Here is a 25129-nt window from a genome sequence, read left to right as displayed (position 1 = left end):
CAGAGAGAATTTGCATGTCCTGACCCCGGACATACGGGTATAAAGGGAGGGAAATGTGTCTGTTTCATTCAGGATTTTTCTGAGGATCCGATAACGAGGTTCGGCCGCAACAGTGGCTCGGTTCAGCGATGTGGCCGGGAGGACACAACATCTCGTTCCCTCCATCAGGGAACGGACGTTACATCTGTAACGTAGACGTTCCCCGTCTGTCGCTCACTTCCATGTTGTGATGAAGAAGCAACACTAGGGGTCACACAGGGGGAAAAGTCCAAGTGAGAGCCCATCCTGTGGAGCATATTGAGTACCCGCATTGGTCTTGGTCGGCGAATTCCTCCGCTGAATTCGCGGACCAGAGGGCTAGGGAGGAGTCATCCAGGGAGCCGAGTTCGTGGGATCTCCTGGGGTAAAAGTGCACAGTATTTCCACAGTGGAGGGAAAGGGCGCTAGGTGCAAGCAGTCCACCCGGTCAGTTTGTCAGCGTGTACCGAGTTCTACCAGCTCGGACCTGAGAAAACACGGGACGAAACCGACTCAACCCTGAGATTGTAAAATCTCGCAAAGGAATTGGGTGTTGCCCAAACCGCTGCTCTGCATATGTCTGCTAGGGAGGTGCCCCTGGCCAGTGCCCATGAGGACGTAACACTTCTTGTTGAGTGTGTTCAGACCTGCAAGGGGGGGGGGGATCACGGCTTGGGTGTGATTGGCCAACGTAATGGCGTCCACTACCCAGTGGGAAAGCCTCTGTTTGGAGACAGCGTTCCCTTTCCGCTGTCCACCAAAGCAGACAAAGAGCTGCTCAGAACATCTAAAGCTCTGCGTGTGGTCCAAGTAGATATACAAAGCACGTACAACGAAGCAAACAAAGCACAGCAACAAAGGGGCTGGGCCTGCCTCCTCCAGGGGCAGGGCTTGCAGGTTCACTACCTGGTCCCTGAAGGGAGTGGTAGGAACCTTGGGTAGCCCGGTCGCGGTCTTAGGATCACGTGGGTGTTTGCCGGACTGAACTCCAGGCAGGTGTAGCTGACAGAGAATCCTTGCAGGTCCTTTTGATGGAGGCGAACGCGATCAGGAGGGCCGTCTTCAAGGAGAGGGCTCGAAGGGGGGTCTCTGGAGGCCCGAGAGGAGCCTCCGTCTTCAAGGGAGGTCTTTTGGGAGGCGAACAGGTCTACCTGGACCTTGCCAAACCGTTCCCAAATCAGCTGGACCAACTGGGGTGAAGCCTCCACTCTCCACTGGAGAGTTGTCGTGATAGCACGTCCGCTACCCAGTTGAGGTTGCCCGGGATGTGAGTGGCACGCAACGACATGTGACGTGACGGGAGCATATGCCGCCTTGGCGATTTATGTACACTACCGTGTTGGTGCTGTATGATAGGATCAAGACGTGCTTGCCCTGAATTAGCGGGAGAAACCTCCGCAGAGTAAAAAGTAAAGCCAACAACTCTAGGCAGTTGATGTGCCAGCACAGCGGCACATGGCACCCCAACCCAATTTGGAGGGGTCTGTGGTGACCAGGACACATTGGGACACCTTCAGCTAGGGGACTCCTGTCCGTAGAAAGCAGAGGTCTGTCAAGGGTTTGAAAGTTTGCCGGCAGGCGGGGGTGATGAACTCACGGTGCGTGCCGCAGCACCATGCTCGTCTCGGGACTCAAGTCTGGAGCCAGTGCTGAAGCGGTCTCATATGCATCAACCCCAGCGCCGTGACCGCTGCGGAGGACACCATATGCCCCAGGAGCCTCTGGAAATGTTTTAAGGGGACCGCCGTGCCCAGCCTGAACGCGGTGAGGCATATCAACACTGACTGCGTGCGCTTGTTGGTGAGGGGCGCTAACATTGAGACTGAGTCTAACTCCATGACGAGAAATGAGATGCTCTGAACTGGGGTGAGCTTGCTCTTTTCCTAGTTGACCTGAAGCCCTAAACGGCTGAGGTGCCTGAGCACCTGGTCCCTGTGGGTGCATAGTAACTCTCGGGAGTGGGCTAGAATGAGCCAGTCATCGAGGTAGTTGAGAATTCAGATGCCTGCTTCCCGATCTTCGTGAAGATGTGAGGGGACAGGGACATGCCGAAGGGGAGGACCTTGTACTGATATGCCTGTCGAACGCAAACCATAGAAAGGGTCGATTTCGAGGCAATATTGAGACGTGGAAGTACGCGTCCTTCAGGTCTACCGCTGCGAACCAATCTAGATGTCGGACGCAAGTTAGAATGTGTCTTTGTGTGAGCATTTTGAACGTCCAAGTCTAAGATCGGTCGTAAGCCGCTGCCTTTCTTGGGTACGATGAAGTAAGGGCTGTAGAAACCCTTCTTCATCTCAGTTGGAGGGACAGGCTCTATCGCGTCTTTGAGTAAGAGAGTCGCGATTTCTGCACGCAGGGATTTGGCATCTTCACCGTGTACTGCGGTAAAGCAGGTGTTTCGAGGAAGCGTGTTTTGTCCACTTCGTGCATCTCGACCATGTTCAGCCACAGATGACGTTCCTGAACCACGAGAGTAGCCATCGCCTGCACAAGTGACCACACTGTGACCTTCATGGCCCTGAGGGCGAGGTTGGTCGCTGAGCGCAGTTCCTGCAGCACGTCGGGATCAGGACTACCCAAGTGCAGATCTTTAAGAGCCTTGGCCTGGTGGACTTGCAGGAGGGCCATGGCATGCCACATCACTTGGCCATATGCTGACTGGGAGTTGGTCTGTTGTATATTGTTATTTTTAATAACATTGTATGATTTAATAGTACCTGTGTATTTGTGTCCCATTGATAAATGTAATTAAAAAGAGTTCTGTTGCTTTGGATAAAAGTGAACACTAAATTAATATTTAGACATCATGAACATGGATTGGAGTGGACATAAAATTCTAAGATTCGGACACAAGGTGTGCGATTGGTCTGTCGGGACATGGGACACGGTGTGTAAAATCAGGACTGTCCCTGTTATTGGGACGTCTATTCACTTTATATCCATAAGTGCAATGTAAATTTCTGCAAGCCGTAGATTGCTGATAGAGTGTACTGCTGATGTAATTGCCTCAGCCTGGATGAAAATATAGTAAATATATTATTAAATGTCAAAAATAAATTGACTTGTGTTAATACATATTAACTCATGGGGTTTTTATACTAAGTGACGAAACTTTTTAAAATTACATATATCAATGGGACGCAGCACTACAATCACTATAAAATCATACAGTGTAATTCAAAATAAAAATAATATATAATAGACCAAAGACCAACTGCCAGTCAGCATATGTGAACCAAGTGACATGGCTTGCGATATCTCATTCGTCGTCCATTAGAGGCACCTCGCAACAACACCATGATGTGCCAAGTGGCAAGATTTGAATACATTTGGCATGCATACTTCACAGTTAGTGGTGGGTATAAAATTCTAAGATTCGGACACAAGGCGTGCGATTGGTCTGTCGGGACATGGGACACGGCGTGTAAAATCAGGACTGTCCCTGTTATTGGGACGTCTATTCACCTTATATCCATAAGTGCAATGTAAATTTCTGCAAGCCGTAGATTGCTGATAGAGTGTACTGCTGATGTAATTGCCTCAGCCTGGATGAAAATATAGTAACTATATTATTAAATGTCAAAAATAAATTGACTTCTGTTAACACATATTAACTCATGGGGTTTTTATACTAAGTGACGCAACTTTTTAAAATTACATATATCAATGGGACGCAGCACTACAATCACTATAAAATCATACAGTGTTATTCAAAATAAAAATTATATATAATAGACCAAAGACCAACTGCCAGTCAGCATATGTGAATGAAGTGACGTGGCTTGCGATATCTCATTCGTCGTCCATTAGAGGCACCAACACCATGATGTGCCAAGTGGCAAGATTTGAATATATTTGGCATGCATACTTCACAGTTAGTGGTGGTTCAGGACAATACTTTATGAAAATTGAGACAAATTCGCGGAGCCATCCCAAATCTAATTATAGCTGAAGGCAGTAGGATACAGAAGACGGACCATCCGTCTAAAGTGAAACGCAGAGAAAAGTGAAGCGCAAAGGCAAAACGGTATCACAAGCTCACACGTGATGGAAATGCAGATTAAAAGGAGCATTGCAAAATAATTAGTAGGCATTGCAAAGAAAAAGATGTGTGGCAAAATCATTGCTGCCTAAAAATCTGTTGCAGAGATAAAAAAGGATAAAAGTTCTTTAGTTTCTTTTACAACAGTCATTGATTTTTGCAATTAATTATATCTTGGTTTTTGCTATATTTTATTTATATTTTGCAATTCTTTATTTTTGTTTGCAAAACTTTCTATTTTTCTCTCGATACTTTATTTTACGTTTGTGATACTTAATTTTTGTTTTTAAAAAAAAAATTTTTTTTGCTCAATACTTTTTTTGTTTTGCAAAACTTTATTTTATTTTGCAATACTTTATATTGGCATGGAATTGATCCCATAGGCAAGTAGTCTCCGGATGCTGATCTCAGAGCTTCCACGCTGGACACCCATTTCTTGCATCTTTACTGAGATCTCATGATATGGCATTCCATTCATAAACATGTCCTCAATAAAAGACATGTATGGTTCGAAGTGCCATTTGAACTGGAAAGTTTGACCAACTGGGACCGAACCCTACGCTTTTGGCGCTCAGCGACCTACTCCTTTGAAACTATCCACTGCGCATGCGCGAAACAGAATTGATTCCACCGTGGGAAATAGGAAAACAAATAAAGAAAAATAAAGACAACGTATATTCGACCCATTATTTCGTTTTGGTTTCCTTGTTTATTATATTTCCCGTTTCGAGCTGAAAGCAATCAAACGAACGAACATTTTCATATTTGGTTCATACAGAAAAACAGAAAAACAAAACATTGATTCGTTATTTCGTTTTTGGTTTGCCAGATTAAATGGAATAATCGAATGATCGGATGATACACGGACCAAAGTGGCATTTCAGTGCCGCTCAAATGTGCGTATCAAATATTCAAGGCGTAAATTTATTTTTTAAACACTGAAGGAAAACAGAAATTGAGAATTCCCCCAATCTCATTTATTCCTTTTTAAATAGAAAATGAAGTGGTCGACAGGAAATTAGTTTGTATCTGCTTATTTTATTTATCAGTGTTAAAACCAATAAAGAAAAAAAAAGTTCGTTTTTCATTTTTGGGATAAAAACAAAAAAGGAATGGACACAAAAGTACATAAACCCCATTAAATCACAATAAGTCTTTTAGGCATTATTCTTTTGACAGTTCTGGGTATCACTATGCTGGAAGCCCGGCTGAGTGGGGCCTCCAACAGGGTGTAAACAGAGGCAATGTAATCCCTACTATACCACAGAGCACATGCACAGAGAGCAGTGAAGGACACACACACACTGCTCTTATACCTTTTTAGAATTACAGTTTTAAATGCATAGAACCTGAATTAGATGGGCACTTTTTTAATGATGCATTGGAGGAAAGCATTGCCTAAATGGTTGCTAAAATCTTGATTCAAATAAATGCAACTTTTGAAAAAAGGAAACCATCTATTATTAATATAGACTTGACAGCCTTTGCATTTAGTGGATTCAAAGAAAAACAAAGACCAAGATCCCAAAATAGGTCACTCTGAATTTACTTAAATGCAGATGGTTTAAGCATATTTTGCTGCAATTTCCCCTCTGCTTTCACAAAAAGACAAAAAGACTCAAATAAATAAATGAATACATTTTGGGATATACAAAACCATTTGCTGTGCGAAAAAATAAGCCACATGGCACATTCAGCAAAGCCTAGACTTATGCGAATCTTCAGGGAACTGATGTTGAGCAATATTATCAAAAGGCCGGTAACATCCAGCCCTCAGTGCGAGAGCCTCCTGGGGATTATAGTCACATAGGATTGCAGGAGAACGGAGGTGACAAGGCTGCTCTCAATTCCTCTATAGCTGATGCAGAAGAGAGGTGTAAACAAGCCCTTATGGCCAGACAGAGCCCACTTATCCTTTCAATAATGAGCAGTGTGTGAAGACCTTTAAATCCAGTGCTACAATTAATGGCTAAGCAACACCCCCTTTTACGTATTAGAGCTTGAATCCTTACTCACAGCAAGTACAACTGACAATTACTAGGAAATTGTTTTTGGTGTTTGTTTAACGAGTAATAACATAACAGCATCTATACATTTATATATTTATTATAGCTGTTATAGCTGCAAAATTACTTGATACATTACCCGACAAATAATATTGCCGAACAAACAGATCCCAGTTCAGAATAGGGTTTTGAGTGCATAGACATTTTTCACTTTAAAGAGCCCCTTTTATGCTAATTTACAGGTTCATGATTTTATTTTGGGGGTCTACTAGAATAAGTTTTCATAATGTTCAAAAAACACATTTTCTCATACTGTACATTTCTGCTAAACCCATTTTCATCCACTGTCTCAAACACTCTAATTTAGGTAAAATTACCTTTTGTAAAAATAAATCCATCTCCACACTTGATCACTACACATGATAGTAAAAATGACAAACAATCTGCATAATTCTACAAAATTGTAGGTAAAAATGGGCCCGCAGCTGATTAGCAAAACTATTTCAACACAATAACATTAGCTAGCAGGTTAGCATAGGCCTACAGTTGTGCACTGGGTGTACATCATAGCTACAACACAAAACTCTGCATTTGAACTCTCTGTAGCAGATAAATCCACAAATAATCAAGCCTACTTATAGATTGAGATTCTGAAGCGCCAGATTGTCCCAACAAAGTGGAAACTGCACCATCTTTCAGGAGTAACCGTCTTGAAAATCCGGCATTATTTGTACTGCTAAATATTTTATATACATTTGAACCACTAATTCTTCAATGCGTCTGCCTTTGGAAGTCCAAACACAGAGATTTTGCTTTTGCAGTGAAGAAAACGGTGTCTTCTTGACTTGGCTACAACACTAACCCAAATCATCCTGGTGGACGGGCCAAAGCAGCCCTTAGGCAGGCATTATTTAAATGTGTTAAATAGTGACGTAGATACTTTACAGAAGAAATGGCTGGAGTACAATCCAGCAGTTTCTTGTAGTTCTTGAGCAGTGGTCTGTGGGAGAGAATTAATCCTTTTTGTGTGAACTTAGTGATTTGAAACTTTGCAGACCTTTTACATGCACAAACAGCTATATTACACAATAAAGGAAAGGTAAAATCCCAAAAAGCATAATAGGGCCTCTTTAAATATACAGCCATACAATAATCTACCTCCATGCTTTCTACAAGAGACAGTTCCTTTGATTGCTTTTTTTTTATTTCTATTGAAATGTGTAATTTCTGCACCACTAACTTCACCAAATGGAATTATATAAATAATTGATTTAATTTATAATTTTTAAACAATGTTCCTGAACACGCCCCTGTCTGCCATTGCTTGGTTAAACATAAATTCCAACCTGACCTCATGACAAGTCGTAACAATAGTGCAAGATGGTAAATTCATAAGAAATTGTACGAGCCGGCATAAATAAAAATTTATGATTTTTATTGTTCATTTTTATAAAATGAACAATAATTGATGCAAATGTTTTCCCAAATTTTAACCCCAAACTAGAGGTCTGCAACCCAGATTAGGGGCAGTTTAAGTATGACTTCTGGTTTGGGTCAGGTTCGGGTTTGTAATTAATTAAAAGATAAACAGGCATACCTAACTTGTTTCGTGCCTGCGCTCTCACCAGTGGTGGATTTAGGCATGGGCGACATGGGCAGTCACCTAGGGCAGCATCTTGCGGGGGGCTGCACGATGTGGCGGTCAACAAATTTGGGGGCGTTCTTATTTAGAATCACCACCACACCCCCATGTCTTGTGACGAAACAGTTATTAAAACTATTTTCCTGCATGTAAGTATCAGTTTTTCAAAGTTAAGTGACTAATTAAGTATTAATTGCTTTTAAATTGCTAAAATAGAAAAGAGCCACAATTTAATTAACCCATAAATTCACTACAATTTGTACTATTTTATTGTAAAAAACTCTACAGCAAATCTTACAGATGTTGTAGTGGATGTCAGTTGAAAGCCTTTCTGTGTCCGCAACAGGTTAATCAATTGGCTTCTATATCCACATGGGCTTATAGAAATAGCTCCATCAAAGATATTGCCCTGTATATGAAAGCCAGAGGGAGAGCATGGTAAATTAAATCTTCAGAATGTATCTGCAGGAAATTCATAGTTGACAAGTAATAGCATGCTGGTCTTTTTCTCTTTTGTTCCCAGTGCTGATAAATCATAATGTTGGACAACAGGAATGACAAATGGGTGCTAACGCTAGACTAGACTGCGCTCCTGATGGGATGAGAGGTTGTTTACGGTGCCATAGTGGGTCTGCGTCTGCTGACATGTAAGCTCAGATCAAATCAACTCCCAAGTAGATATTACGCATTATGCAGATAGATGCTACATGGTGACATCATTGCAAACGTATAGTGCAAACATTTAATTTAATTAAGGCAGTTTTTAGTTAATATTAATGGCCATGATGACAGTGAATTCATCCAATGTTTCACTTTTTATTGTGTGCTGGGCCACATTATCCTGACCAGCAAACACATCTACAGTTGAAGTCAGAAGTTTAGATACACCGTAACCAAATGCATTTTAACTCAGTTGTTCACAATTCCTGACATTTAATCACATAAAACATTCCATGTCTTAGGTCAGTTAGGATCACTACTTTATTTTAAGAATGCAAAATGTCAGAATAATAGTAGAAAGAATTATTCTTTTCAGCTTTTATTTCTTTCATCACATTCCCAGTGGGTCACAAGTTTGCATACACATTGTTAGTATTTGGTAGCATTGCCTTTAAATTGCTTAACATGGGTCAAACATTTTGGGTAGTCTTCCACAAGCTTCTCAAAGTAAGTTGCTGGAATTTTGGCCCATTCCTCCAGACAGAACTGGTGTAACTGAGTCAGGTTTGTAGGCCTCCTTGTTCACATTTGCTTTTTCAGATATCAGTGCACTTTTCATTCACACAGTTATTTTTGGAACAATTCAACTTAAATATTTGTATAATTTGTAAACAAATAATAATATATTATAACAGTAATATATACTAATATATCTAAATAGTGCACCTTTAACTTTTAAACCCTCACGCTTTTATTCTGACATTCTGAACTCTCCAGGAATTCCTGTAAGTGTGTCTGTTTTTAGGCAAGTTCACAGTAGTATAATTCGCTTCTTATTCAAATTGTGCTCAAATGCACCTCCAGTGCCATTCTAAATGTAAATTACAAGTGAACCGAACTTTTGAGCATCTACATCTGAGATGTGGTTCGTTAGTAGCGCTCAGATGTTGCTCACCATGTGAAGGCTAAAGATAGCCACAAGTGTGTGTGTAAACAGAGCAGCTCCATTCACTAATGCGCTGGAGATGCACGTGCATTTTATATATTTACTTCTTAAACACAACCTTTTGTGATTCACAGAGCAATCGCACATCTTCAAGTGGCTTTGAATAAAATGCACGAGTCATGTGAACTACTTTCATTGTGTTTTTATGGTTCTTTTATGTCATTTTTTGAGCTTGACAGCAACGAACATGACCAACACACAGTATCGAATTTGGATCTGTCTCGTCAGACCGATACCTGATCCGTTTAAAAACGTCAGTATCGGAGCCGATACCGATCCAGGTATCGGATTGGTGCATCCCTATTTGTAATAGCCACTCCAATACCTTGACATTGTTGTTCTTAATCCATTTTGCCACAACTTTGGAGGTATGCTTGGGGTCATTGTCCATTTGAAAGACCCATTTTTGACCAAGCTTTAAATCATGGCTGATGTTTTGAGATGTTGCTTCAATATATCCACGTGATTTTCCTTCCTCATGATACCATCTATTTTGTGAAGTGCACCAGTCCCTACTGCACAAAGCACACCCACAACATGATGCTGCCACACCATGCTTCATGGTTGGGATGGTGTTCTTTGGCTTGCAAGCCTCACCCTTTTTCCTTCAACATAACAATGGTTATTATGGTCAAACAGTTACATTTTTGTTTCATTAGACCAGAGGACATTTCTACAAAAAGTAAGATCTTTGTCCAAATGTGCACTTGCAAACTGTACTCTGGCTTTTTTGTTTATGGTGGTTTTGGAGCAGTGGCTTCTTCCTTGCTGAGCAGCCTTTCAGGTTATGTTGATATAGGACTCATTTTGCTGTGGATATAGATACTTGTCAACCAGGGCTGGCATGACAGGACAGTAGTGATGGACACACGTCTGTAAGTGTGTGTGATCTTGTCTGATGGATGTGAGGGGCCGCTGGACATAGACTTTTAAAAGGATAGTTCACCCAAATATTTTAATTATTTCATGATTTACTCACGCTCATACCATACCAGATGAGTATGACTTTCTTTCTTCTGCTGAACACAAAGGAAAATTTTTATAAGAATATCTCAGCTCTGTAGGTCCATACAATGCAAGTGAATGGTGGCCAGAACTTTAAAGGTCCAAAAAGCATATAAAGGCAGTAGCATAAAAGTAATCCATAAGACTCTAGAGGATGTGATATGATAGGTGTGGGTGAGAAACAGATCAATAGATAAAAAATGTACCATACATTTCCACTTTCACTTTCACATTCTTATTTTGTTTTTGGTGATTCACATTCTTTATGCATATCACCATATACTGGGCAGGGAGAAGAATTTATAGTAAAATAACGACTTACATTTTGATCTGTTTCTCACCCACACCTACAGTATCATATAGCTTCTGAATATATACATTTAACCACTGGAATTTATGGATTACCTTTATTTCAGCCAGCTCTTTTCTTTGAATTAGTCTTGTTAGTACTGCCAACATCTTCTATTGCTCTCTTTATTTCTCACTCTGTCTCACATATTTTAGCTTGTAAATCTACAAATACTGCAGTCCAAAAGTGTTCTTGCAGCTCAACTGGGTAGGGCATGATCCTAGCCATGCCAAGATTGTGAGTTTGATTCCCAGGGAACACATTTCTTCAATGTTCTGTAAGTTATTTTGGATAAAGGTATTTACCAAATGCATAAATGTAAATATATCATTAAGAAGAGGCTTTAAGGCACAAAATCCCTTGATATTCACTCTACAGAGTCTGAAAGAAAGAAATACAGAAAGCAGTGGACTCAAACCAATGTAGAGGATATTGAGGGAGCATTCCACAGCTCAATTGTTTGTCTGTTCTCTCAGTGATGCAGAAAATAGGGAGCATTTGATAATGACAGTTAGCCATAAGAAATGTAGGGAGCAGCAATGAAGAGAGACAGAGTGACCTCTGTGTAATTGCTCTGCATTTTCAATGGCTCCAGGCAAACATGCCCAATGTAGTGAACAACACAGCACTGGATGGCTGCAGCTACATTTAAATGACATGTGTCTGCACAGTCAGGTAGCAGGTAAGTGTGCAACTTGTCACAGTTGTCAGTCGTGTAATTGTGTAATAGCTGACTACTGAAGAAGATAATGTGCTAAAACTGCAAGAGGATAATCTCTTGACAAACTGGAATACATTCATGGTTATTAGCAATGTTAAAAATGCTTGATTATGTCATGAGTTTTATTGCATGTTTTTCAAAGCATGGAATCATACTCCAGGTTTCACTTGGACCGGTTTGTTGGGAGCTCTTGAGCTAGCTCTGGTGATGCATTCTCTTGACATCTGTCTGCGGCTGAAAACACTCATTCTCCATACGGTAGTGCTGATAGCAGCCCCATCCAAAGCTGACAGGCAAATGGATTTGAAAGAGTGAATATGGCAAGCTCAATCAGTAAGACTGGTTCTGTGAACAGTGCATGAAGCCGTTTGCCCCTAAACTCAGAGGAGAATGGGGAGGTAGGGCTGGAACAGTTCAGAGAGAATGTGTGAGTGGGATACATGTGGGCAAGGCTTATCCATCCTCTCATCAGCTGAGAATGCAATTTAGCAGCTTACTGCAAGAATGCAAAACCTTTCTGATCACCAAAAGGCATTTGCCAAGATGGCACAACAAACTGGAAAAACAGCTCTGTTGTCCAATAGGACTCCAGGAATTATCCATCTTTGGTAGCTCCTGTTGAACTTTTCCCATAAAAGGACCATTATCAGATGCAGTGGCTGGTCATGCCCTCGAAAACATCAGCTGACTGAACCACACAAGCCTCAAAGCAGAACACAAATCATAATATAACTCTTCCTCTCTTATTTGCACCTCTCTCACTCTCTGTGGGTGTGTATTTGCTTGTTGATTGTGTATAGGGGTAAACATGTGACATGTATCTGACAGATTTCCACAGCTTTAATCATGAATTATGTGCAGCATTGTGTTAATGATTGCAACCAAGACTGTCATCAAGCCAGCCCCACCAATCGCCTGAGTAGCCTATATGTGAATTTTGTAACATTCATTCTCAAGACATTACATCTCCAAATGGGTAGCAGCAACTTTGTCAGGAATATGTCCTACTGCTTTATCTGTGTTTAATAATGATTTATCAATTTATTTATTTTTTTATAAAAGTCTGTGCAAAATGGTCAAGCAACTTGCTGACACCTCTAAGCCACTTTTGAAAATGTTCTTTGATGAGAATTGCACAGATGAAAGGAATATAGTCCCACAAAAGGTGTGCACGAGCAGCGATCATGTGTAAATTGCATTATTATTAGTTCAAACATCTGCTTAAGTGAGAATGTCTTTAGGACAGGAGCAAGGTGTCAAAAACTTGAAACACGTGAATACTTCAAATTGCTCTTATTTCACAAGGTCAGGATTAGGTTATTTCGCATTAGTACTGTCTTTGCGATTCAAAGTAAGGATGAAGATAATTTACTCACCGCTCGTGCTCATGATGGTAAGACAATCCGACTGTAAAATTAATATCCAGACAGCAGCTGTCGTATATTCTTAAACACCCAAAAAAAAAAAATAATAATAATAATATATATATATATATAAATAAATAAAAACTCAAGAAAAATTTAAAATCTCTCAACGTAATTCCCGGACTACAAGAAGGGCAATGAACACCTGGTTAATAATATCAGCGGTTGGCTTTTTCTACTGAATGCAACGTTTAAAATCTTGAACCCCGAGTGACCATTTTTGTTCAATTTAGGGCGGATGACGAGTTGCAAATAAAGCTGAATGTTGCCTAGTCACATTCCATGTTCTGCTGCTATTTCTCGTTCATATGCATAAGATATTGCTGAGCGGCGCTCAGGGTTGCGTACAGTGGACGAGGCGCTGTCACTGTACTCTCGCGCTCACATCTTGCTGGGGTGACGTCAGGCAGCATGTGTCAACACACCTCATTTACACTGCTCGCGACACGTCAAACAAGAATGCTCCATTATTATCAACGAAGTTGTCTGCACTGCAAGCGTGCTTAGCGGTGAAGACAGCTTCGTTGATCAAACAAGTTCTGTTTTGGTCTTTTGCTTGTGGTGTAGTTGGGGTGTCAGGTCATGCAGGGGAATCTGTAGGGCTGGGTTTTCGCAGATTACAGCATTTATTGTACATCCATGGATATATAGCGCCCTCTTGTGCAGAGTCACAATAAATACAGTGTAAATAAGCAGAGCAATTAGTTTGATTTAGGCACCAAACCGCCAAAAAGACATTTCCACACTATTAAAATAATTGATGACTTTTACAATTACCAAAACTACTGTCAGTGTAATGTCAATCAATGGACATAATTTAGAGTAGTACCATATCCATATATATATTTAAACACAAACATGCCATTAAAATAATATATATATATATATATATATATATATATATATATATATATATATATATATATATATATATATATATATATATATATATATATACCTTAATAGATGTACATGTAATCTCTTTAATCTCTAACACAATGTCTCTTCCATGGCATTCACTACAGCTGTATATTGTTCTATATGCAAAACAATTCGCATAAAACCAGTTTATCACTTTACGAAGACATACTTATTTTTCTTTATGTGAAAGAGTTTATCTTAAATGGGAATTACGTTTTTTATAACGTAATTTTATAAATGTTAAAGGTGCATATGTAATATTTTTTACTATACTAAATCATAAAATGACCATAATATGTCATTAGAGAATTAGTAAACATGTTAAGTTGAAATACTAGCTTCGTAGATAATAATGCTACAGCCAGTATATTCTGCTTCGAATTTATGTTTTGGCCTGTGTGATCCCAGCCACTGCCTACTCACCAATAGTATTTCGACACCGCTGGGTTGCCAGATTTGAACAATTTTGCAGGCAAACAACACTGCGTGCTGCAGCCATGGAAGCCAGCAAACGAACTGGATCAGAAATAACACATTCCACTGGACCTAAAAATCCTCACCATCCATCTAAAAACCACCATGACCAGAGGTGTAGTAAAACAAGGATAAATATTGGAGATGCCTTTGGAAGATTGAGACAGCAAAAAGCCCAGAAAACCTTTAAAACAAATGCTGAGTTGGCTAATTTTCTTCTTAACAGGTAAGCAGTCAGTGTCACCTAAAATTAGCTAGAGTTTATTGTATTTTGTGACTGAATCAATAAATGTGGTGAAATGTCACTTTAGATTGCTAGGTAGATATTTTAGTTCAATGATGTACAATGTTCTGTGTACATAGGTTGATTATGGCATATACACTCACCTAAAGGATTATTAGGAACACCATACTAATACTGTATTTGACCCCCTTTCGCCTTCAGAACTGCCTTAATTCTACGTGGCATTGATTCAACAAGGTGCTGAAAGCATTCTTTAGAAATGTTGGCCCATATTGAGAGGATAGCATCTTGCAGTTGATGGAGATTTGTGGGATGCACATCCAGGGCACAAAGCTCTATTGGGTTGAGATCTTTTGACTGTGGGGGCCATTTTAGTACAGTGAACTCATTGTCATGTTCAAGAAACCAATTTGAAATGATTCGAGCTTTGTGACATGGTGCATTATCCTGCTGGAAGTAGCCATCAGAGGATGGGTACATGGTGGCCATAAAGGGATGGACATGGTCAGAAACAATGCTCAGGTAGGCCGTGGCATTTAAACAATGCCCAATTGGCACTAAGGGGCCTAAAGTGTGCCAAGAAAACATCCCCACACCATTACACCACCACCACCAGCCTGCACAGTGGTAACAAGGCATGATGGATCCATGTTCTCCTTCTGTTTACGCCAAATTCTGACTCTACCATATGAATGTCTCAACAGAAATCGAGACTCATCAGACCAGGCAACATTTTTCCAGTCTTCAACTGTCCAATTTTGGTGAGCTCTTGCAAATTGTAGCCTCTTTTTCCTATTTGTAGTGGAGATGAGTGGTACCCGGTGGGGTCTTCTGCTGTTGTAGCCCATCCGCCTCAAGGTTGTGCGTGTTGTGGCTTCACAAATGCTTTGCTGCATACCTCGGTTGTAATGAGTGGTTATTTCAGGCAAAGTTGCTCTTCTATCAGCTTGAATCAGTCGGCCCATTCTCCTCTGACCTCTAGCATCAACAAGGCATTTTCGCCCACAGGACTGCCGCATACTGGATGTTTTTCCCTTTTCATTGTTTATGTTTATTCTTTGTAAACCCTAGAAATGGTTGTGCATGAAAATCCCAGTAACTGAGCAGATTGTGAAATACTCAGACCGGCCCGTCTGGCACCAACAACCATGCCATGCTCAGAATTGCTTAAATCACCTTTCTTTCCCATTCTGACATTCAGTTTGGAGTTCAGGAGATTGTCTTGACCAGGACCACACCCCTAAATGCATTGAAGCAACTGCCATGTGATTGGTTGATTAGATAATTGCATTAATGAGAAATTGAACAGGTGTTCCTAATAATCCTTTAGGTGAGTGTACTTTTTAGCTACAAGGGTCCAAGGACCTCCACCCTCAGCAAGAGATCTCCTCATTCTGGCAACCAGCATGAGCAGTACCCATTTCAAATGCTTGTTGTCAATCTTACAACACCTTTAAGACAACAAGAAACATACAGGGATTGAATTGGATTTTAAAAGTTCCCTCTGCCAATAGAATGGCTTTGAAATCCAAGCCATTCTTTGCTTGCATGTAGTAGATGTGCTCCTTCATTTTCATCTTGCGGGTCTTGGAGAAGGATATAGCAGCGGGGATATACAGAGCCTCTAACCCAACCTTTTCCTTAAACCTAACCATGAGTGAAAGTGCAGTCCCCTTTTGGATTGGGCCCAACCCCCTTCTGGAGTCACCCTGCCCTCTTTTAGAGCCTCCACCCCTGTTTGGAGATCTGTATTATTTTACTTAATTTGTTTTATTGTTGACATACACTCATACTCGCTATTTACCTACATTTAGCCACAGAAACCAGCGTTCACTCAAAATAATTAAAGAAATATAATACATTCCTAAATCATGTTTAAAATGAGCCTACTAAGAGATAAAAGACATAATGACTAACTTTAAGTTGGTTCATTTTGGAAAGGTAATAAATCACACTTACTGGCTCATTCTTTGTTCAGAACATAGACTCATACAGCCATAGAAGAGCACATTGATTTATCTTTTTATTGTGAAAAGATGGTTCAGTTCAAGGTTCCGGCTGGAGACATACATACTTTCATTTAACAGGAAATCTCTTTCTTTTTTGCAGATTGTTCTCTTTTGTGCACTCTTCCCTAAAGGCTATGTGTATTACTGTTCTTTTACTTCTATGTATGTATACAGAAACAAAGGCCAAGAGGAAACAGCACAATGGAGGGATGTCAACCGTGCCTCTCACACTCTGCATTTTTCCCCCTCTCTCTCTCTCTCTTGTCTTTTGCCTGACCATGCAGTGCTCTCAGTCTGACACAAGTCAGATATTTTGACTGGGCCATAAGGTTAGTGTCTGAGACAGACAGTATAAGCAGTCAGCATTGTTCTGCCTGTCATAGAATCAGCACTTTGTTGGGGGTAGTCAAGAGTCTCTCTCTCCTCAGCTGTACTCCCCTTCACACTGTAGATTAGCAATAGTACTTCTTCAAGTAAATCTTACACATTATTAACTTTCAGTCTGAATGATTAGAATGCTTAGGAAGTTTTCAACTTCCCAGTGTTCTTATATATATATATATATATATATATATATATATAGTAAGATTATATATGCAGAGGAATTCCACCAACATGATTTGAAATGAGAAAAACCCAGCCTTTCAGTTTGGAATGTTTCCACGTCATTAATTACCGGCCTTCAACAAGAACCACCACCCAGCTAAACCAAGCTGTTCTGTGTAAGGTTACAAGGACCATCAGATTTGCACAACTCTAAGACATTTCATCTTAATCTAGCCTTGCTAGATAGTGCTGAAAATCGCTTTGAACTGTGGTAACATTTGTACCTGGCAAATTAATGATTATAGACTGATGGACCTCTTTAAAATGTGTGTAGCGATGTGCAATCACTTATAATTGTTAAATATAATCTTTAATTCTGTATGATTTATCTCATTCTACTAAGAATGGGAACTATATAGATAATAATAACTATATAGATAAAATGTAATGATGTGTAAAACCAATATGATTTTGTATCCAGGGATTTTCATGTTTTGTTCCCTAGATGTATAACATCCATAAATATTTTTTATGTTTATTATGTAAGCATGTGTTTGGGTACACAGAGAAAGCTGATGAAAACGAATATCATGTCTCTTATACCATTCTCAAGATATAAAAGCTCATGATTAAATATGCACTATTTTTGAGCGGGAAATTCTTAAGAGTCTAAAACAAAGGACCATAACTCAACTGTCAGAAAAGACAGCCCAGTTGACCATGTGACTCTGAAAAGTCACTTCTGATTGGCGCAGGACACCTTTGGGGGATGCGGCCAATTTCACTTCAAATAGTTCCAAACAGGAAGAACTATTTTCCTCTCCCTTTTCCTCTCATCACGCTCTTCATTTCTCTTCACTCTTTTCCGGTCTATTCTCTTCTGCTCCGCTGACTGCTCAGACGTCGCTCTGACTCCATGCCGTGTGAGGTCCAAGGGAGCTCGGGACTCGACGTCCCGAGAAAACTCATCACTCTCTACGGTTTACAAACCCACGAGAAGGCCTCGCTTCACAGCTAACCTAATTCATACAGACAATAAACTTCGATCAGACAGATATCAAAACATCGATGGAACAAACTTTCGACCAAGAACCAAGCCACACAAAGAACGCAAGGAATCACCACAAAGACAAGCAAGTACATCTCCAATATTGTGCTCAAAGTGCTGGTGTATTAATCAGATAATTTGGGTAATCCGATAGCAAATCGATGTAGACTCAAAGAAGTATAAATGGTTCTTAAGGTATTGTCAACAGACTCCATAAAGTTCATTTTCACTGTACTGATCAGTTATTTCACATTCTGTCACTTTTCACCAACCTGTCTCATGTGTACATGTGTTAGATTAGATTTATGTTTAGAATAGCAATAAAGTTTGTCTGTGTTCAAAGACGACTTGACTGTGGTATATTTTGATAAATAATCTCATCCCTGTTTCTACAAGATTTCGCTTCTAAGCTGTACCTAAATACATGTGATATTATTTTCAATAAGCCATGAGAATAATATCACTCCAATAAGTGAATTAATCACAATTCACTTATTAAAGCTAATTCTTTACAGCTAGACGTTGTATTACAATTTCAATGGTGGACAATCTATTAAGACAAATAATCTTGTTATATATCGAATTTAAATGTATATAAAACTAATGGTTGTCGAATGGGACTAATTCCGTTAAACATTTAATTACCTAATAAGGACACTTTTATTTAGTTCATAGCTCACATATTTCAAGACCCTAAATTTAGCATGCATGCAAATTACCCTACATATAATGGTGGTAAAATTCCCATTTTAACTGACTCCGTCCACATCTCTAAATTCTATATGTAATACCCTACAATATATATATATATATATATATATATATATATATATATATATATATATATATTTATTTATTTTTATTTTCATTTTTAAGGCAGGGCCATTCTATAGACCAGTTAGATATTTTATCAAATCACATGTTAGATATGATTTATTATTATGATGATTATTATTATTATTTTATAGATAGCATGTAAGTGTGCATGAAATGGTATACGTGCTGTGCTGTGTATCACCATGCACACAGAATGGATGTGATTCAATTCAAACTGACCTATTGACTCACTACTTATAAGGAAATCATTTATTTATGAGGGACAATTCATCTGCAATAATGTTTGTCACAGATTTTTATAACCTGCATAGCTTTGATTTTCCAACCAGCATATCTTTACTGGAGTGCACACACGATGCCATCTGTACCAGGATTGAGTGTGTTGTGTGTTTTCAGTGGATGTTGTGGGCCGTGCAGCTAGTCAGGACATTGGATTTGCTATTGTGCGGAATATGACAGGGTCCACAACAACAGGAAGTTGCTTTTCCTTAGGGCACTTTTACAATGGGGCATCGGGATGTTCTCTTCCAGTGCTTCCCTGAACTCTCCCACTGTGTGCTGCCCTGAGGTAAACATACTAGCCAGACTTTATTGGCTTTATATTAGTTTTTGCTACAAAAATGCAGTTTGAATGAAGCCTTTAATTTAAAAAATAAGTAGACTGATTGTGATGTACAGTATAATGCCTTATAGAAAGGCAAACACAGTAACTACGGCAACAACGTAACTAAGAATTGCTTCAAAGTTACTTTTGGATTTTCTCTGAATCTGAGCATATAGTAAAACTTATCTGTGTACTGGTAATAGTTACCAGTGTTGGGGAAGCTACTTTGAAACTGTAGCATCCTAAGCTATAAGTTACTCTTGACTTAACCCTCTATTGCATTCGGGTCATTTTTGACCCAGTAGTGGTAAATCCTAATTTTTAAATACTGCATAGTTTTTTGTACAGGAACAAAATTTTGTGCCTTTGACTAACAAAATTAATATAATTATTATTTTCAGAATTTTTGAAGAAGTTATATAAGTTGAAGTTTTTATATAATCGTTACATCTTTTGCATTCCCAGGTAAATTTTGACCCGGCCATCAAATGTGGCTTACACATGATATTATGCAGTTATTGTCACACATTTATGAATTAGATTTTTTCTTAAAAATACTTTACTTACATTTAGCCTCTTTATTTTTTTGTCTCAAAATGGGACTGCATCTTGTTTATAAACATGCACACACACACACATTCAGTCTCATGCCCACTCTCACACAGAACTGACAAAACAGATATAACAAACATTATATATATATATATATATATATATATATATATATATATATATATATATATATATATATATATATGTACATGTATGAACAGCTAAGAAGTTTACATTTAACTACCATCTGTTTTTTTAATGAAAACAATTGGATTATGAATGTTTTATAAGCTTAAAACTCCACCGGGTCAAAACTGATCAGCGAATGCAAAAGGTGTATGCAGATTTTGAATGTAATAGGAGGGATAAAGTATTTAAACTACAGTCAATCTAGAGTAAAAAAAAAAAAAATTGTAATCTACACTGCAAGTTACTAACAAAAATTTGTCAAAATCTTGCAATAAACAGCAGCAGTTAAATAAATATTTCACTTTAAAAATGAAGACATTTGTCAAAGTCCCTTTAAGGCTATGCAGCGCACAAGTGAATTATTTAACCATTTATTTGATGAATTGGAGTTCTCATTGCTAAATAGGTCCATATATATGAATCGATTCACTTAACTGATTTCGTTTGCCTAGCAAAAAAAAACATTTGTTGGTAAGTATGGTGTTTTGCATGGCCGTTTATTAAGTAAGGAATCATTGACTACAGATGTTGAATAAGAAAGGGATGCAACCGTTGAGGCAACCACCCTCCGCTTCACGTCAGCTGGTTCTTCGCCTCCACGTCGTGCATTTAAAATTGTTTAACACACACCTAGTCATGGATTCGAATGAATGAAATCGCAATTAGTATGAATGAAATCGCAATTTCTCCCTGCATGGTAGCGCTTCATCGCAAAATGTGGCTATAGGCGAGTGGCAACACTTCAGCACAGAAATACAATTTACAAAACACATCACAGTTTATCATCTTGCATCATCTTGCTGGACAGCAAAAGATGCATTTAATTTAATCATTTCAATCTCTCACCCTCCGTGCAAAACAATCTGAATCCCATTATATTAGTGGTTGAAAAGTGTCGTGTTCGCATTATCACTTCGGGGCATAGGTGAATTATGGACCAGGCCAATAGGACCAGTGCCCAGGGGCCCTCGAATTCCAGGGGCCCAGGGGTTGATGAAATTGGTTAGGAAATGTTTTCAATTGCTATACTTCACTCTGCTTGCTGTGTAATGTTATGTTGCTATGGTTATAAATAGCACATTAATATCGAATGGTGATTAAAACTGACCGGAAATACCTGTGCATTCAACAGCTTGAACTGCATGCATTCCAGCAGAATAGAGTATTAGAACAGACCATGGTATAATTAAGACTATTTGATGGAACTGTATATTACTAACTTTCACTTTTTTTAAGATACATCCAATAAACTCTGCAAAAAGTTTAGGCAGTTCTGGCTCGCACTGCTATACCTGTTCTTACTCATCTGAATTATGGGGTGCGTTCTATTCAGAACTGATCATCCCTATACCCCATTCCCTTCAAAGACTTAATTCTCCACTCTGAAAGCTTTAAGGCTGAAAGGTGTGGGGCTCAAACATAGTGGTCATTTTATTTTATTTGAAATTATGTTTGGAATGACCCAACAGCTTGGCTACTATTATTTTTACTCCCAACCAAGTGCCCTGCGAAGGCATAATTTTTGCTTTCAAAATGGCCTTAAATCCCCAAGGCTACATTAGATTTACAGAATTTGTTTCAAAATGCTCATGCTTTTTTCTGACTGTAAGACCTGTACATTTAACATTTTCAGACTAGGTTGTCAAACCAAGATTAAAGTTTGTCTCAATTAACTTTATGTGTCTAGTTAAAGCAATACCTTTCCACACACTTTTTTTGTGTGCAAATAAAATATCATTATTTTATTTTCTCCAACCACCTAAGCAAAGTTATTTCTTTGTAACGTAGGGCAAACATTCAGATATAGAATGTTTAGAGAACACCTTGGGATTTTTATTTGGACATGATAACTTCCTCTCCTTGCTCTACAGAAATGTATAACATTACAATTCAGAACATCAAATACAATATTATGTTTTATAATAAAAAATATTATAATGTATAAAATATATTATAATGTTTTTATACACCAAAATCTATATTGATGTTTGCTGTCTCAGGCGGTTATAGTAAAATTACATCATAATAGCTTGTAATATAAAACCATGATATCTTTATAATGACCGGGCAAGCTGCATATGTAAAATAACTAGATGTTCACCTTTTAAATATATCGCATAAAATTTTATGTCAGTATTTTAAAATCTGTTTTGTTTTTATTGTGGTGGGTAAGGATGTAATGTAATTAAGAGATATACTGTACCTCAAAACCCTGTTGTATCACATTTTCAACACACATTTTCTATTAAATAATGTACAAGAAAGTTAGCACACATTGCTTCAATTCAGTAAATATCAATTCAAAATATCAGTAGCAATATAAAGGTTATTGTTAATTTTACTCTATCAAAATCAGAAAAGATTTCACATCAAAAAGATGAGTGCATCGCAACACGAATGCAGCCATTTTGGAAATGAAATTACAAGATCTTTTACTTCCAGAAGAGCACGGAAACTTTCACCAGGAGGCAGTAGATATCTAGTACATTGCATACAACAGGATTTTCAGCAAAGTTTTGATCATGTTGATGATGAAGAGGCTTTAAAATGAATGTATCAAATATGATATGAGCGCTGTTAAAGAGTGGCTCAAATTTATTAAAATTAGAAACAGGGAGAAAAAGGGGCCCTATAAGATGGCTGGGGGCCCTCACAGTCGCAGGACCCTATTGAAGGGACCTTGTCTAGGCTTTGAGGCACACATATTGTTTTCATGCCTTTTATTTTAAAATTAGTTTACTTCCCATCGCTGTTTCTGGTCATATGTCCTTGTCATGTGATTTCCTGTTCTCCTCATTTATTCCTGTCATGTGTGTATCAGGTTTCATGTGTCTTGTTATCTCATTACCAGATCTGTTTTATTATTGGTTCATGTTTCATTGTCCTGTTATCTTGTTATCAGTTTTGGATTTTCATTGGTTGTCTTGTTAACTTGTTTACCCAGTCTGTGTATTTATAACCCTCATGTTCTATAGTCCTTGGACAAGTATTGTTTGTGTAATGTTGTTTGTAACAGTCAAGTTATTTGGGTTTGATTTGAATTCACGGTTTGGATTTCCACGTCTTGTAAATAAACTGCACTTGGGTTCTTCACATCATCTTGTCTTTATCTTGCTCCTGTTTGCCTGCCTACAACGTTACAGAATACTCAACCGACAAAATTAACCCAGCAGTTAAAATTCTGCGGTTACGCCTGGGGAATCGATCCATCAAGGAATATGTGGAGGGGTTCTGTGACCTCAGCTATCAAGTGGACTTCAATGGTATTGTCCTCAAAGACATTGTTTTGGCTTAAATGAGCCAGTCTGCTCCAGGATGCCTGGAGGTAGAGTCTATTGGACTCTTTCAAAGTATATTGACTTTGACCTGTTAAAGAGTGGTTTGGCCTTTAATGTTGGAGTAGTGGATGAGGAACTCTGCACTTCTACACTGGTCCCCAAGCCAGAGACTTCCTTCATCGAGCTTCCCATGGCGCCACTTCTATGGCCACTGGCTCCGCCCTGGTCTCCTGCTCCACACGCTGTCTCACCAGGCCATGCCTCACCAAGCCCACCACTGACTCAGCCTTGGTCTCCTGATTCGCCCTAGTATCTGGGTCCTTTGCCAGCTCCGCACTCTGCTCCGCCATAGTTTCCAGCACCTTCTGGCCCCCTGTGTTCTCTAGCCCCTTCTGGTCCTCTGGTTCCCTGCCTCACAGCCCATGCCTGCCCCTACCTCAGGTTCCAGGTCTGCCACTGTAATGTTGTTTGTAACAGACAAGTCGTTTGTTTGTTTTGAATTCACGTTTTGTGTTTCCACATCTTGTAAATAAACTGCACTTGGGTTCTTCACATCTTGCTCCTGTTTGCCTGGCCACAACGTTACACATATATAAATGTTTTGTTTTAAGTTGACTGGCCGTGAGACCTTACAGCCCAGGGCCCCATGGGCCCCTGGTAGTCGAGGGCCCCTGGGCACTGGCCCTATTGGCCTGGTCTGTAATTCACCTGTGTCCCGAAGTGATAATGCAAACACGATATGCAGTGGAGTGGCCAATAATTCAATGGGCCAGAGCCAATTATTCCTCTTGTGCCACGGTTACCACACCTTAAGGCACCGTTTAGAGTTATCTCAAGACATTTTCTGATTTTCATCCCTAAAATTCTCTTGTGAGTGAAACTACATTCTTCTGCAACAGATTCAGCATTTTGATTTGATACAGCCCAAGCCATCGTTTAAAAACATCACTTTAGAACTATCAACAGAGTCTTGCACTGCATTTAAGCACTTAATGGTGTAACAAGGTAGTATTTGTGTCTCTCATCAGCAGTTGCATCATTTCAGATTTACAACATGTAATTTTAAGTGTACATTCTTGTATAAAGCTTTCCTGTTGCCACACACGTTTTATTAAAGCACGTATTTTTTGACATCGTGTGTGTGTGTGAGAGAGGGAGAGAGAGAGAGGTAGAGTGCGATGGTGCTTTCCACAGATATTAAATATTTTTGGGGGATTAAATAGAAACTGTGTTTAAGTCACGGTGGTGCATTGACATCAAGTCTCTGGTTGTTGACCGTGACTCAAATCTGTGTGTGTGTGTATGTGTGTCAGGATATGCACGTTTGGGTGAGACAATAGAGATAGGGAGCACAAGAGCGCTTTTCAACATAAATGTAAATAAATGTAAGATTTTATAGACATTGTCGTTCTTATCTGATATACTCAGCCAGTGTATTTGTTTAATATGGTTATTTTTCTGTGGTAGTATGTATGGATCTTTAAAATAACTGGCATAATTTGGTGAAGTGATATGGAACCTTTATACATTCAAGACCTGGAACTACTTTAT

At 39.1% G+C, this 25129-nt stretch overlaps 1 protein-coding gene across 1 annotated transcript in view; it reads right to left on the bottom strand.

Moving 5' to 3' along the window:
• The window catches only part of LOC127660213 (actin-binding LIM protein 3-like), a 118019-nt gene extending 104755 nt beyond the window's left edge, over positions 1 to 13264 (bottom strand). The window contains exon 1 of the mRNA XM_052150336.1: positions 12829 to 13264. Coding sequence (XP_052006296.1) covers positions 12829 to 12841 — 13 coding nt within the window. The 5' untranslated portion in view covers positions 12842 to 13264. The remainder of the gene's footprint in view (positions 1 to 12828) is intronic.
• Between the last annotated feature and the right edge of the window lie 11865 nt (positions 13265 to 25129).

Source organism: Xyrauchen texanus, chromosome 19 (assembly GCF_025860055.1).
Source record: "Xyrauchen texanus isolate HMW12.3.18 chromosome 19, RBS_HiC_50CHRs, whole genome shotgun sequence".
NCBI lineage: Eukaryota > Metazoa > Chordata > Actinopteri > Cypriniformes > Catostomidae > Xyrauchen > Xyrauchen texanus.
The sequence above is the reverse complement of the archived record's forward strand: the minus strand, read 5'-3'. Positions and strand labels throughout refer to the sequence as shown.